This window comes from Mytilus trossulus, chromosome 2 (assembly GCF_036588685.1).
Source record: "Mytilus trossulus isolate FHL-02 chromosome 2, PNRI_Mtr1.1.1.hap1, whole genome shotgun sequence".
In the NCBI taxonomy this organism is placed as follows: domain Eukaryota; kingdom Metazoa; phylum Mollusca; class Bivalvia; order Mytilida; family Mytilidae; genus Mytilus; species Mytilus trossulus.
The window spans coordinates 40,183,236-40,198,848 of record NC_086374.1 but is presented as its reverse complement, the minus strand read 5'-3'; the positions used below and the strand labels follow the sequence as shown (position 1 = coordinate 40,198,848).

Below are 15,613 nucleotides of genomic sequence, written 5' to 3'. Positions count from 1 at the left end.
TAGTATCATTAGTATTAATTTCACTGGGATATAAAAGATGCAACTACTTATTAAATAAATTATGATTTATTCAGTGGAAAGAAAATTCATATAGCTGAAAATAAAATTGAAGAATTTTGCATGGTACGTTTTCTTATTGTCATTTAGAAGGTTCTGAATGAATTCTACTTCATACGAGTACAAATACAACTCGGCGAGAAGGGGTGCACAATAAGTACCCATTTGAATACCGACTGTCTATTTAAATGTCAGTCCTCCAAACTCATCAAATATTTTGTCGATTAAAAAGTCCAGCACTAACACTGTATAATCCGATTTCATGGCAACCTAGACGTAAACCTGTATAAACTGGTTTAAAGCAACTAAAATGTACTATCACTGTATAAACAGGTTTCATGACATCACCAAAATGATTTATTTTCACATTAAAAGAAAGTTAGATAAGTGTTGATTAAATGTTTGATATGAAAGTATAAATGTTATCAATATTGTTAGATATATAAGTCTTTAACACGTATTATCACAGAGTGGGTTAAATGTGTTAATTTAACTTTTCACTCACAAACTAAACAAAAATCCATACGATTTAATCTAGCTTTAAACGAGTCTGTCAAGCTGATACATCAATAATCCACATAAAATCACTTTTATTATTAAAAAATATAGAAGAATAATTCTTTGTCGTTTAATGCACTAGCTTTTATTTTCATTAATACTAGTAGAATGAATTATAAGGAATATCAAAATAAAGTCCTGGTGTAGTATGAGCTTGTCAACTTGTAGTGGTACTGTCTGCAGTTACTGTTGGTGCTGTTCCAAACGCCATTAGAGTCAGTTGTCCCCACTGTGTCAAAAACTCATCAATACTAACTGTATTGTCAGCTAAAATATATTGACCATATAGGTATCAATAAATTGTGTGTATTGAAAACATCTCTAATTTACATAAAATTATGAGGATAAAGGTTTCCATATATAAATGATAACAGCGCTCATCTATATTTTTTTGCAGAGAGAGAATTTATATTACCAGAAGGGTGACACATTGACACATAGACAAACTGACTCCCAGTAGATATTCTTTAAGAACCATTTGGTCGTCTTCACTCAACTTATCAAGTCAGAGAATGTATAGCTATGCATATATCTGTAGCTTTTTTGAATGGATGTATTCTGTTCAGGTGAAACGGATGCATACCAATTGCATTTATTTGGATATGATATTGGCGTACCTTGATACACAAACTATCTTTACTATTTTGTATGTTATACTGTTGCTGTACCTTGATATCAAATTTGATTATAATTTTGAAAAGATGTTGTTGGCATTGAATTTATATAACTTAAAAAAAAAACAATTGTGTAATGGCATTGTCATCGATTGAAATCGGTTAATGATTAGAAACGCATAACTTACAATTTGCATCGAAGAATTTGAAGATAAATGGCAAATCAGCTGCATCGATAATCAAGTCGTCATTGGCATCAGCTTTATCAAACAACACGTTAGCCTCTTTCTGAGTTCCTAGCTTGTACAGAGATATCCAGTCAGTGTCAAACTCCTGCTTAGTTATATTTGTGTCTCCTAAAATCAAATAAGGTGTATACTTAATTCAAAAAAAAGATGAGGGGTAAACTATTTAGATTCATTAGTATCCGTCTTCCCTTGAAGCACCAAATATTATAACGCAGCAACTGTTAACAAGAAATTCAAACAAACACAACTTGTATAAAAGATTCACTGATATTTATATGTTGTGTACAAGTTGTCATTTTGTACAAATTATGATTTGTTCAAACAAAAATGTACAAATTATAATTTATATTTTGATTTTGTTCAAATTGTACTGGTGCATGTAAGTATCCGTCGTACGTTTCCACTATCAACAACCTCTCTTATTTGTTCATACTTTTAGTACAAGTACAAGTGTATCAGTCTTTTGGATGTTTCTTGGCTTAAAAATTTTAAGTTTCTGAAATAAAAAAAAAAGGTTCCTTCACATTTGTTAATATAAACTTTTTTTTTTATTTTGTATGCAAAATATAGCAATATCTTCCGAACGTTAACTCTCAAGCTTCGATACGCATAGAGATTTTATGAGTCTTGTATTTGATATGACCACTTGTATTTATGTATGGCCATGATATTGTTTTCAAAATGTAGTCTTTGAGAACCTAACCCCATTTGTGTTGACCTTGAAAAGCGAACATAATTGCTGACTTACCATTTGTATCAAACAGAAGAAACACTGAATCAAGTTCGGCCCTGGTCAAATATCCGTCTAAATTTTTATCCACTTTTTCAAATAGTATTTGCTCTCTCTGAGGTTCAGAATCAGCAAGGCTATGAAATATAAATGTTGTAAAGGTATTACTAACATCACTATAGGTTTCATTTCTGAAAATATTGACAATGTAATTTCCCATAGGAACTCCTTTTACGGCTAAAACTGTACCACTTTTACTATGAAGTTTAAAAAAAAATCTTATCCTAGAATTGAAAGTTCATATGTACCACAATTTTTTTCAAAGGTCAAAATATAGGGCTGTGCGGCATATTATCAACGTTTATATGTTCTGAATTTCTCAGAGTTTAAACTATAACAATAATTTTCTTAACTACCTCGAATGAAACGTTACCACAGATTTCAATGTAAACAATGTGTATGTTTATTTACAGGTAACATTCCCAAGTTATGTCTGTGTGAGATGGAACACAGAGAGCATAACTGGGAACCAGTATGAAAACAAAATTAATTTTCTATGAATATTCAAGATCTCCCCAAAAGAGGCGTGTTTTGAAAAATAGCTGTATTCACAAAGTGCAACCTAAAGAATCATAAAGCACGGCATAACAGACACACACTACAATTAATGACTAAATATTCAGAATCACAAATCTTTATGCAACTATAGTGTATGCCTGGTGTCCATGTCAGTATTCAACTGTCGTTGTGTATTCAGACGGGCTGTTACGAAATAACAAATTCGTGAGGGAAACTATGAAAATGTTGATGACTTGTGATTACTTCAGAAGTTATTATGACCTTATCTTTAGTCTTATTTGTGAATGCTACGCTTGGTTGGAATCATATTTTGGGGTTATGTTTTGTAAGGGTTTTAGACCGTTTTTTCCCCGTTTGAATGGTTTTACACTAGTAATTTTGGGTTCCTTTATAGCTTGCTGTTCGGTGTGAGCCAAGGCTCCGTGTTGAAGACCGTACATTGAACTATAATTGTTTACTTTTATAAATTGTTATTTGGATGGAGAGTTGTCTCGTTGGCACTCACACCACATCTTCCTATATCTGTTTTCAAATGGTTCAATTTATGAGTTTCTGCATAAAGTTTGAGGATTTAGTTGGTCTTGTCGTGTTTATACTAAATGAAGTTCTTATATTTTTTAAGTCCTATTCTTTTTACATTACTGACTTTATTTCTTCTTTTATATTTCCCCCCAACTATTCTTGTTTTTACTTAAAACACCACATCTCTTATCTATAACTTACATTCCTGCGAGAAATGTCAGTAGAGTTATTACGCCAAAAATCTGAAAAATATATATATTTTTAAATGAACTGACATTTTCATAAGTAATCAAAAATAATTAAAATCGTATATCCAGACACTTAACTACTTCAACACATACAGACATAAATACATGAATATATGCACTATTTACAATAATACTGCCAGGATAGCACACATAGGAATTTTGAATAATTTTATGCACGGATTATGAGAAGCCTTTTTAATATATTCATTCAGTTTCAAGATATCTTAGTATTAAGTAGTCTGTGTATATGATATCCTATAACGTATATAAACATTCTTGTATTCCTTATAATACGTTATATAGCATTATACTTAAATAAATTAGTTAGTATATTTTAAAGATATTTTAATTTATAAGATATCTTATTAACTTTGAAATATGTTACGTAAACCAAATCATATATCTTATTAAGTTTATATGATATCTTAACAAAGATATCTTTAAAACAAGTATTTTTTGTGATACTTTGCATAGTTTATAAGATATCTTTTAAAAGTATTTTATGTGATACCTTGTACAGTTTATAAGATATATTAAGAATACAAAAAAATGAGATAAATTTATAAGATATTCTTTTTTAAATAAACACGATAACATATCTTATCATTTTTAATTTCTGTCATTTGTTATTATAATGTATATGTATTTTGCATGCGCCTGTAGATCAGTTACTGCTAAAGTAAATTAGGTTCTACTATAAATATACCTTGAAAATGGAATAAATAATAAAGCGGCTTGCACTACAGGGCTGACAAAAGTTCACGTACTAACAAATAAAATCAGACAAATTTTATTATTATCAAAATAAAGTAAAGTGAGTGGGCGATTGACGTTGTAGGCGCCATCAAATTGTTTTTGACATTTATTCCTTTAAAAATATCTTCAAGTACCGTTCTAAAAATGGAAAATGCGTCTTGTTTTTATGTTATTGACTATGATGGAGTGTTTTGTCGCACGCTGTGACCTTTAAAATTCGGTTTAAACACTATTCAAATCTGCCATGTACAATGGATGACTCAAAAATTCACGAACAAACATTCAAAAACATATACTAAGTACTTGGGACGCTAACCGCTGTATAATCTTCCGGATGGGGTAATATTTGATGGAAGGAGAAGAACCATTCCTCTGAATGTTCCATTCGAGGTTCTACATTATCATTGAAATACTGTTATTAATAAATCATAGTTTTGTAAGTTTCTTTACAATATGTACAATGTATTATACTAGGTTGTTTTAATTTTAAGGTGGACACCAAGTAATAGTGTAAGTCATGAAAAAGACGAAAGATTAGCTACGATGTAGGTTTGGGGCGTTCAGCTCTGTATAAGATGACTAATCTTTTTACTAATGCGTTCAATTTTCAACGTAGTACATACTTATATGAATTCAAGTACAATTCGTGATAGTACTTATTTTGCTTTAAACAGAACAGTGAACGTTGGAATGACAGTCTTATATGAATATATTTGATATGAGAAGAAAATCAGACTTGCCTTTTTCATGTTGTCTGGTTACGATAAGAGAACAAGGCTGTAGAGTGTACGTCTTAAGTACTGATTTGAATTATCAGTGCCAACTGTTATCTTACAGTTCACATGAACATAGTCATAGAACTCACTAGAACTGCTTTATATGCATGTGTGTCAGATAAACTTCTTCAAATACTTGATCGGGATTAAAAGGCATTATTTGAAATCTTTAAAATCTAGTTAAACACCACAATGTGTTTACGTGCCTGTCCTAGGTATAGAAACCCGTCCGAAGTTTTCATAGTTACTAGTATTTCGTGAAAGTTTATTTTAATAGCTTAGAAAGTTGAAAAGGAGTAGGTCCGGTAAGGGCCGGTTTTGGCCTCAAATTTCAAGTTTACATGACGAATGATTTTGGACACTTTTTAAACACTTAAATGTCTATTTTAATCGATTCAATTATTTTTTGTAAAAAAACTTTAACTGATTCACTCTTTAAAAACGCTCCGATTTTAGCTTAAATATGAGAAATCTGTCAAATATGCTAAAAACTGTCATTTTTCAGATGTTTTTCTGTCAAAAACAAAAGTGGCCGCACCCGTGTTTATCCTCAGCCTTTGTATATGTTATGTATTATCATTAAACACAACTTGCATTTCAATATCAAGAATAAACACGAATGCGGCCACTTCCGTTTAAGACGGATACCATCTAAAATTTAACTAAAATGCAGAAGATTTCAGTAATTTAGCATGGCTTAATAATGCAAGTACCCGATATATATATGTGCATTGTAATGCCAAAAAACAGCCCATATTTATGTAGCAGAGGCATCATACTTTCCAAAAAATAACTTAAAGTTTACGTTTAAACAATTTTGTTAAACTGCTATATTTTGGGGCCAAAAAAGGGGTCTAACTGAAACTGCTCCTTTCTGATAGTTTCTTTTACAAATCTTTTTTAAAACTTGGGGAAAAACAATTTATACGGTTTTATCTATAATTCTTTGTAGAATGCTTCAACGTAACCTTATTCGGTTTTATCCTTTCCATGTAGATCCCACTAAAATTACACTACAAGGTTTTATGCATTCCATGTCGACCCCTCCAATATTAACTTAATCGGTTTTATTTATTGTATTTAGACCACTCCAGTATGGCACATTACGGTTTTACTTATTCCATGTAGATTTCTCCATCATGACTTTATTTCGTTTTTTTTTATTCCATGTAGACCCTTCCAACATGACCTTATTCTTGTTCGAAATTTACTGTTTTCTGTACTTATTGTAGACCCCCTAATACTGCTTCTGATCTTTTTATACATTTTTGTATTACACTTTTTTTATTATTATTATTCTCTGTTTGTGACTACTGATGAAAAATATCTAGACAAGTCTTTGAAACACAGCAAATTAGATAGTTTACTCGGATATATCTACCTGGTGTAAAGCAAAGTACTATGATAGTTCAGGTATAGAAGACTGGTTCAACAAAGAAGTTTCAAGGGAACATGTTAAATAATGTTAGATTGGGAGTCTGGAAGAATATTTTTATGTGCTGTATCTAACATATTTTGATATTTTCAAAGCACACCATTGAAATATTTACATTTGCTTATACATTTTGTATTACAATAAATTTAAATGAAAAAAACAGAGTGATCGGTAAAGTAATCGAACTTCCTTTTAAGATTTGAGGCTCAAAAACTGTAATGAAGAATAATTTGATGCAGCATATTACATACGGAATTGTATAAAAGTTAATAACAGTTGTTATTGTACTGCAAAGTGCCTATATCACCCTTGACCAAGTCGCTCTTTAAGTGTTGTACCACTGCTAAGCGCCGTTTAGAAAGATCTTATTTCATAGAAAAGAACTTAGTAATTACATACCAATATTAAAGCAGAACTTTATTTGGCTAACATCCGGAAGAACAGCCCAGCTAGCGTAAACATGACTAGAATTGATTATCTTCATGTTATCTTAATTTAAACATATTTATTTTATAATAGTGGATTGTGAAACAAGTTTTGCAACTTACATTACTCCCTTTCCACTTTGCGGGTGCGAGTGCTGCCTTGTAGCGGCATTAGCCTGCTCTTTTTCGAAATCTACAAGGGTGTCTTAAACGTGCAAGAGATATGGCTCTCTCTTACACGGGTCAGCCATGTATAGTCCCCTTCCGACGGACTGTCATCGTTTCCTCAAGACCATACTCGCAAATGGTGTCAAGGGAGAGCAGAAAATTAAGTCCCTGAAATGTTATCTTCTTTTGCGACTCCGGAGTATATAATATTTTGACAGGTTACCAACACTCTGTTGTCTTTAATTGAGAAGCAGCAGTTGCAAAACATTTGTGATTCAGCCAAGTTATCAATTCAAACAAAGAACACCTAAATTCGTTATCAAATAATCATTTAACAATAAATTCGAATCTACTGTGCTGAATACTCATGATAGAAAACCAAATGATATGGGGTATCCATCCATTACAAAAAAATCACTGCATAAAAACGTAATGGCTGTTCTTTGTTTCACAGTGAGGCTCTACAAGTTTAAGAAAATCCATTCCATGGTTAATTTTAGAGATACGTGAAACTAACAGCAATAAATAGGCCAATTCACTCACAAAAAATAATCTTTTCCCATGATTATAGCATAATGTTTCCTTATACATCGTTATTAAAACGTTTAACTATGAGAAACTCATTTTTCTCTTATACTACAGGCTAGATGAAAACGGATGCTATTGAATAAAATAAATGAACATACAAATAGATATAGGAAGATGCCAATGAGACAACTCGCCATCCAAATAACAATTTGAAAAAAGTAAACCATTATAGGTCAATGTACGGCCTTCAACACGGAGCCTGGGCTCACACAGAACAACAACCTACAAAGGTCCACATACTTCTATTTTACAGAATAATTACTTTTGTCTCTATTTCACTAACCTGAATTCATTTTCTATGATATTTTTTTACAAAAAAGAATTCAAGTTTGATTTTTTTTTCTCGTTCCATTGCTGTTTCATTGACGTTTAGCACACAACTCCATTTGTGCACAACAAGGCAGTGACTACAAAATTAGGCAACTATATTATAAATATTGCTTGTAACAATTTACTTTTGGACCTTTTGAAACAATTTTCAGCTTAACTTTTTTAGATTCCATTTGAAGTTATAGTGTAGGATTAGAATGTTGGCATAGATCAATGTAGACACAGCACAAATCTTGAGATGCCTAGAGGTCAAGATAGTTAACCTCGTTTTAAATACTAAACAGATGACCATTTTCATGATTATACAACACCTATCCAAATAGGCTGAACTGAAGGCACTTTCAATTGTCTAAATTAACTGATTTTGCTTTTAACTACATGTATTTACGACATAGAATTATCACCATCGAGTTGACGTCAAACAGTTGATAGGGTGTTAATCGTTATTTGAATGTCATGTGGTATGGTTGCCAATGAAACATCAATAAAGACAGCACTAAAGGCCAACGGACTATAATGCAAATAACTTTCGAATTTGATTTCTAGAAAGATGAACATATCAACTGCAAATAAACAAAAAACGCGGAAATAATTAACGGGAAAGTGAGAAATTCATATGTAGATCAACATAAATTACTAGTTTAGATCTTGGCACTCAATGTGATATTTTCAAAGTGTACATGTACTTAAAAAACGTTGTGATTTAAGCAATGGAAACCCAACCAATGACGTGACATTGTTTTTATTTTGAGAACATACAATGAAATTAGAAACAGTCCTTTATAATCTTAAACGATAAACACATTCCTTTATTGATGATCCCTAATAAATTAGATCTTTTTTGAAATCTGCAATATAGAATGACTAATTAATAAGTTTGGTCATTAAACCTTGTTTTCGACTTTAATAATGTTTGACCAAAACAAAACAAAACAATTTTGTTTTAAATAAACTCATTAAAATTTAACCGTTAAAAGCTCGAGTTTTGAACTTTTTTCGTTTATATAGAAAAATTACAAATAAACAAAGTATATTTACAACTAAACTTTTTTTTTGTAATTTAAAAATTTATCAATAAAAAACTTTAAAACTTCGATTTTTGACGATGTATTTCAGAAGTTTATGGTAATATGGGAAACTAATGAAAATAGGTTTTTAAATAATCATAAAACATCTTGATACAGAGATAACTGTACATACGTCAACGCAAACAAACAACATTCTATTTAGATGTCAATGTATGATATTTAACAAAGAATTGGAGATAAGGAGTATTAACCGTTAAATCATTCATACTTCAACTTTTCACAGTTAGACTTTACATGGTTTTATTTATATAAAGATAAGGAATTGTGTTACGATTGTCAACCACAATATACAAAAGTACGTTGATATGAAAACAACAAATAGTCATCTCACGGTATTCAACAATGAGCAAAACCCAACCCACTAGTTAGCTAAAAAAGGGCCCGTCATGACAATTCAAAATACCTGAAACAAAAACACAAAAAAAAACCAAATAAACAATAAAAGCAACAAATAACTATGACTGGCAGCAACCAACAAAATGTACTGAATTGCAGTTGCGTGTCTTGGAAAAGGCATCTGAAGAATGTGAAGGGGTTGAACGTATGAGGAGCCCCAAACCCTCCCCTTATCCATGGCAATGATGTAACAGGACAACATAAGAACAAACTACAAAAATAGCTGAAAAGGTTAGACTCATCATCAGATCGACAAACAAAAAATACACCAAAAATAAAACTAACAATGTTTTTTTTAATGTATTTTCTATTTCTAGGGGACATAACTCCCAGTGTAAAAAAAAGTCTGCTCTCTTCCTAGACCATGCTGATATAAGCCGTTGATATCAATTTTATAAATTAACAATACATTGTATATTAATATATGTACATTGCAATACTACCTTACAAGAAATGTAGGGGTGGAGATGGCTTTCGATGCACTTTATACAAAATATTGTTACGAATATATATTTCCCATGAACTCTTAAAAATATTTGAGCGGCGCTGATTTTCGAACCAGTGTTTGAAAATTCCGATATAAACTTCCTAAACATCTGACAAGAATTGTTCAGTATGCAGTTTTCATTTGAAGGGACATAACTCCTTTTAGCATTATTTATCAGCGCTGATATTGGAACTCAACTTAAACACCGGTCATATAAACATTCATGTAATCCTACAAAAAAGGAGACAAGAGGGTGCTTTCAATTTTTGTTTCCAAGGGGTATGCCTCCTTTACAAATAGTTTTGGCACTGATGTTCAAACTTTTTGAGATATAACTGATATAAACCTGTATAAAAACCACTTACAGACGGACCCTTTGTATTGATATATCATACGTACCGCGTTGATCGACGGCCAAACAAGTTTAATCTGGTTGATGGTATTCGTGTTGCTAAATCTTTAATTTGTTTTTATGTGTGATGTTTTTATATTTTTGTGTTTTGTTCTTTTTTGCCATATTGAAGCCTGTTAGTATTGTCCTTCTAACTTAATTGCCTCTGTGGTAACTTCTTTTTCTTGTTATCAATACCGTTACATGGATCTATCTAAATGTGTGTGCACTATTAACTTCACAACATAAATATTAACATGCGTTATCTCGATTTTTTCCAAACCAAATATTAGAACGGTGTTTGAGAATTTGATGTAAGGATAATTGTAATCCTTGACTTTATACTCATTAACGCAACGCTAGATTTTTAGTATTCGTTTTTAAATATACAATACTACTTGATATATATATATACATTATATATAAAGTATATAAATGATTAAAAAATTACTAAAGAAACATAAAACGGAATTGTTTGAAGAAGAGATAGATTACATTTCAAATTCTAAATTTTCGGAAAGCTATTTCTATGGTTTACCAAAAATTCACAAAAGTGAGGAAATTTCAAATGCGATATCAGAACAAACAAGTGAATACATCGAATTTTTAACACCAAATGATTTAAAATTTCGACCAACAGCGTAACACAGAATTTAAGCCATTTTATAGACATTGTGCTTAAACCTTTATGTCGTGAAGTTCCAAGTTTTATACGAGACGATTTGGAATTTTTAAATCATCTACCAAAAACTGTAAACCCGAATTCAGAACTCATTACTTTTGATATTGTCAGCCTATACAAAAATATCCCTCATGATTTAGGAATTACAGTATTGGTTGGAAACTACGGAAAACGTCATTGAAAACAGATTAACAAAAGAATTTATCCTTGCATCTTTGAAACTTATACTTGAAAGAAATATTTTTTACTTTAACGGAACATACTATCATCAGAAATAAGGAACAGCTATGGGTACTAAAATGGCGCCTTCATATGCAACTTTGGTACTTGGATATTTGGAACAATTATTATGAGAAAAAATGAGCCACAAGTACGGAAATGAATTTGCCATTTACATACGTCAAAACTGGAAACGATTTCTTGACGATTGTTTTATAATTTGGAATTCGGATATATCTGTCTAAGATTTTCATTCTGATTTAAATTCTTAAAATCCATATATTCGTTTCACTATTAACAGAAATGTTAGGGAAATGCCGTTTTTTGGATATTTTGGTAATTATAACGGAAGACAATGAAATTGTCACAGATATCTTCTTGAAAGACATTGATACACATATGTGTTTAAATTTTTACTCAAATCATCCAAAACATGTAAAATTAAATATACCTTTTAATCTAGCGTCAAAAATAATCACTATTACAAGTACAGACATATTACGCAATAAAAGGCTGGAAGAATTAAAAGCGTATTTATAGAAGCAACACTACCCGGAACAAGTAATAACTTACGGAATTCAAAAGGCACTGACAAAAGGACCAATTGCTACAGAATCACGGCGATCCAAAACTACCGAAGAATCATCCGACAATTTAAAAAAAATATGCCGTTGGTCACAACTTATAATCCGCGAGATTATGACATATTTAGTTTCATGCGACAAATTGAAACACATTTACACAAAAGTGAAAGAATGGACAAAGTTTTACAGAAAAAGAAGATTATCAACAACAAAAGACAGTCAAAAAGTCTGAAACGATATTTAACATCTTCGAAATTTGACTTCAATGAAACTGTGCCAATTGTAAAAAATGTACCGATAAACGATGTATGACTTGTCCAAATTTAATAGAAGAAAATTCAATTAATTACAAAAATGGAAAGCATTATACTGTTAAGCAAAATATGTCTTGTAAAAGTTCAAACGTCATCTATTCTCTCATATGTTCAAATTGTGAGGAATTCTATTGTTGGAGGGACAAAAAATGAACTGCGGACTAGAATGACTTTACATAGACAGCAAACAAATTATGAAGATTTAACACTCATCAGGGCAAACGACCATTTCCATCGTTGTTCTAATGGACGATTTAAAATATTTCCATTGTATATGGTCAATCGTCAAAATGATTTTCTCCGGAGGAAGAAGGAAGAACTCTTCATAAACATTCTCAACCCGGGATTAAATGATAAATGATATTCTAATTTTAAGGTAACATTTCAAAATCTTAAAATGACATTAGTATTTTCTTATATGTTACCAGCATACGGACTTTACTTAACTTTTTCTTATATATATATAGACTTAGCACCGACTTAGCACCGATATATATATATCACGATATCACAGAAGCATGGGTTCGAATCCCGGCGAGGGAAGAACCAAAAATTTGCAAAAGCAAATTTACAGATCTAACATTGTTGGGTTGATGTTGAGACGAGTTGTATATACATTATGTACACAGCCATGTATCACCATCATTGATGGCGATCCCATGGATACATCTGTTGTAGGGTTGTCACTGACTCAGACGTACTTATGAATATAATTATTTTCTGTGACTGTATCTTACATTAATTTGTAGGATCCTTTACTATAGATAATTTAGCTGATCTTTAACAATAACATCTTCACGCCTTATATATCATGTACTGTAGTACGCCGCTAGATTAAAACTGACTTGGAAAGGTAACACATGCCCACCGAAAGCTCTTTTTTTGAGAGCCCAGGTGGTCGTGTGGTCTAGCGGGACGGTTGCAGTGCAGGCGATTTGGTGTCACGATATCACAGTAGCATGGGTTCGAATCCCGGCGAGGGAAGAACCAAAAATTTGTAAAAGCAAATTTACAGATCTAACATTGTTGGGTTGATGTTGAGACGAGTTGTATATACATTATGTACACAGCCATGTATCACCATCATTGATGGCGATCCGATGGATACATCTGTTGTAGGGTTGTCACTGACTCAGACGTACTTATGAATATAATTATTTTCTGTGACTGTATCTTACATTAATTTGTAGGATCCTTTACTATAGATAATTTAGCTGATCTGTAACAATAACATCTTCATGCCTTATATATCATGTACTGTATGTAGTACGCCGCTAGATTAAAACTGACGTGGAAAGGTAACACATGCCCACCGAAAACTCTTTTTTTGAGAGCCCAGGTGGTCGTGTGGTCTAGCGGGACGGCTGCAGTGCAGGCGATTTGGTGTCACGATATCACAGTAGCATGGGTTCGAATCCCGGCGAGGGAAGAACCAAAAATTTGCAAAAGCAAATTTACAGATCTAACATTGTTGGGTCATCAACCCAACAATGTTAGATCTGTAAATTTGCTTTTGCAAAATTTATATATATATATAAATGATTATCATAAAATGGAATTGGACATATTCTGAATATCAAATCAAATTTAAGAGGGAATTTTATGTCGAACAGATTTTAGATCGCCGATTTTATATTTGTTCCTGATAAATGATAAATATTTTTTTCCCTAAAATACTGGAAACAAACTTTTTTTCCAAAAAAAAAATCCATAGCCCCCTACCCCCCTCGAAAATTAAATGGTTGCTGCCTTACCTGTAAATCGGCGCATATGAAAAAATAGATCGGCGCAAATGAAGTGCAGATCGGCGCAAATGCAAAACGCCTATGCCTAGTATATTAATGCTAACTCATGCCCAATAACAGTTGATAGTTGTGACAAGTTATGTCCTAAACAGTATACATCACTATTACAACATACCACTCAAGGGAAATGTGTCAACTGTCTGTTACATTTCAGACGGTTATTTATTAACAGAATATTTACAAATGAAATATTTAGCAACTTTATTTAATATATCAATTTGAAACGAAAAATTTATCCGTTTTTTGTTTCTTCAAATTTCTTACCATGCATAACATCATTCACATTAACGTATCATATTCTTTTATTTAAAACTGTTTTTACGTTGTTAACCAATTGAAATATATTATATTAACTAGTTAAAGGAACACTTTTTGAACTCTTGAAAGATCAATAAAAAAAGTCGAAAATACGAAGAGATGCCAGATGTTTTAAATTGATTTTCTATAGATTGAATATTAAATCTTTGTAATAAGATATGTTTCTCGAAAGTTTTGATTTGACAATGAAATAAACTACATTGGAATTACAAATCAGACTTATTTTTTTATATTCTAAAAGTTTAATACTGTAAATTATACAGCTTGCTAGCAAAATTCCAATTGAAAATGAAAAATAAAAGGTGGAATATACCAAGGGCACAATCAGCGCCATGGCAAAACAAGTAAGAAATAAAGATCCTGCTCCAAAAGTGACTCCTGTCATATATTGTCAGTGGTAAGTGGACATTCGGTGCTAAGTCTAACTATATGATATCACAATTCCGAAAATGGGTATGGGATTGTGATTACAATTGGTATATATCCTTGGTCATCTGTTAAACTGGAATAAATTACACATTCTTTTCCATTAAATTAATTTATTCAATGATGTTCAAGTTTACAAGTTACAAACTGGAATCAGGTAAACAGTTTATGTAACTGTACTATCATTTATTTTATTAACAATCAATTCCGTATAAAAAGTATCGATGTTTTTGATAATACTATTGTGACATTAATTGTGCAATATCAGGGTTTATTTTACCTGGCAGAACATGTAACCCTGAAACAGCCAATGCATGATTTCTTCTTTCTGTAAGAAAGCTAGGTATTTACATGTAATCGACTTTTGGATATATCGGATGATAAAAGACAGTCTGGCCTTATATTTTAAAAATTTCCTTTTATTTGTCTGGCTTTATCAAAGTAAACTTCATCTACTTTGATTAGGGAAGTTCTACCGTATGCTAAAAAAATTCCACTGAATGTCTGATTTCATAGTTAATTTTTGTTCACTACTATAAAGCTTTTGAAGGTTATGACAAGACCATGCTGTATTCAAACGGGAAAAAAATCGAACATTATCTACCTGAACAAGGAAAAAAACCACCTGCCAATTTCTGTAAAAAACTGAAATCAACAGTTGCTAGACAGTTCAAAATATTCGCTGTATCGCTCAAACTGTCGCAATTATGCTACAATATAGTTATTATTTCCCATATAATTCTCAATTTGCAATCATACCAAATTTCCTTATTTTTAAATCAAATTAATAAACATCACTATTGAAGGAATTACTACTCTGACGTCGTTTAAGGTAATAATTACTCCGTTTTGGGGCCCAATTATAAATT

General features: G+C 31.5%; 1 protein-coding gene across 1 annotated transcript; it reads right to left on the bottom strand.

Annotated features, from left to right (window-relative positions):
• Positions 1-684: 684 nt before the first annotated feature.
• On the bottom strand, positions 685-5,153 carry LOC134705124 (uncharacterized). The gene is made up of 5 exons (XM_063563880.1): positions 5,053-5,153; positions 3,510-3,550; positions 2,226-2,344; positions 1,418-1,585; positions 685-882 (listed from the first exon to the last, which is right to left on the bottom strand). The coding sequence occupies exons 1-5, from the start codon at positions 5,059-5,061 to the stop codon at positions 773-775; spliced, it is 447 nt and encodes a 148-aa protein (XP_063419950.1). The 5' UTR covers positions 5,062-5,153; the 3' UTR covers positions 685-772.
• Between the last annotated feature and the right edge of the window lie 10,460 nt (positions 5,154-15,613).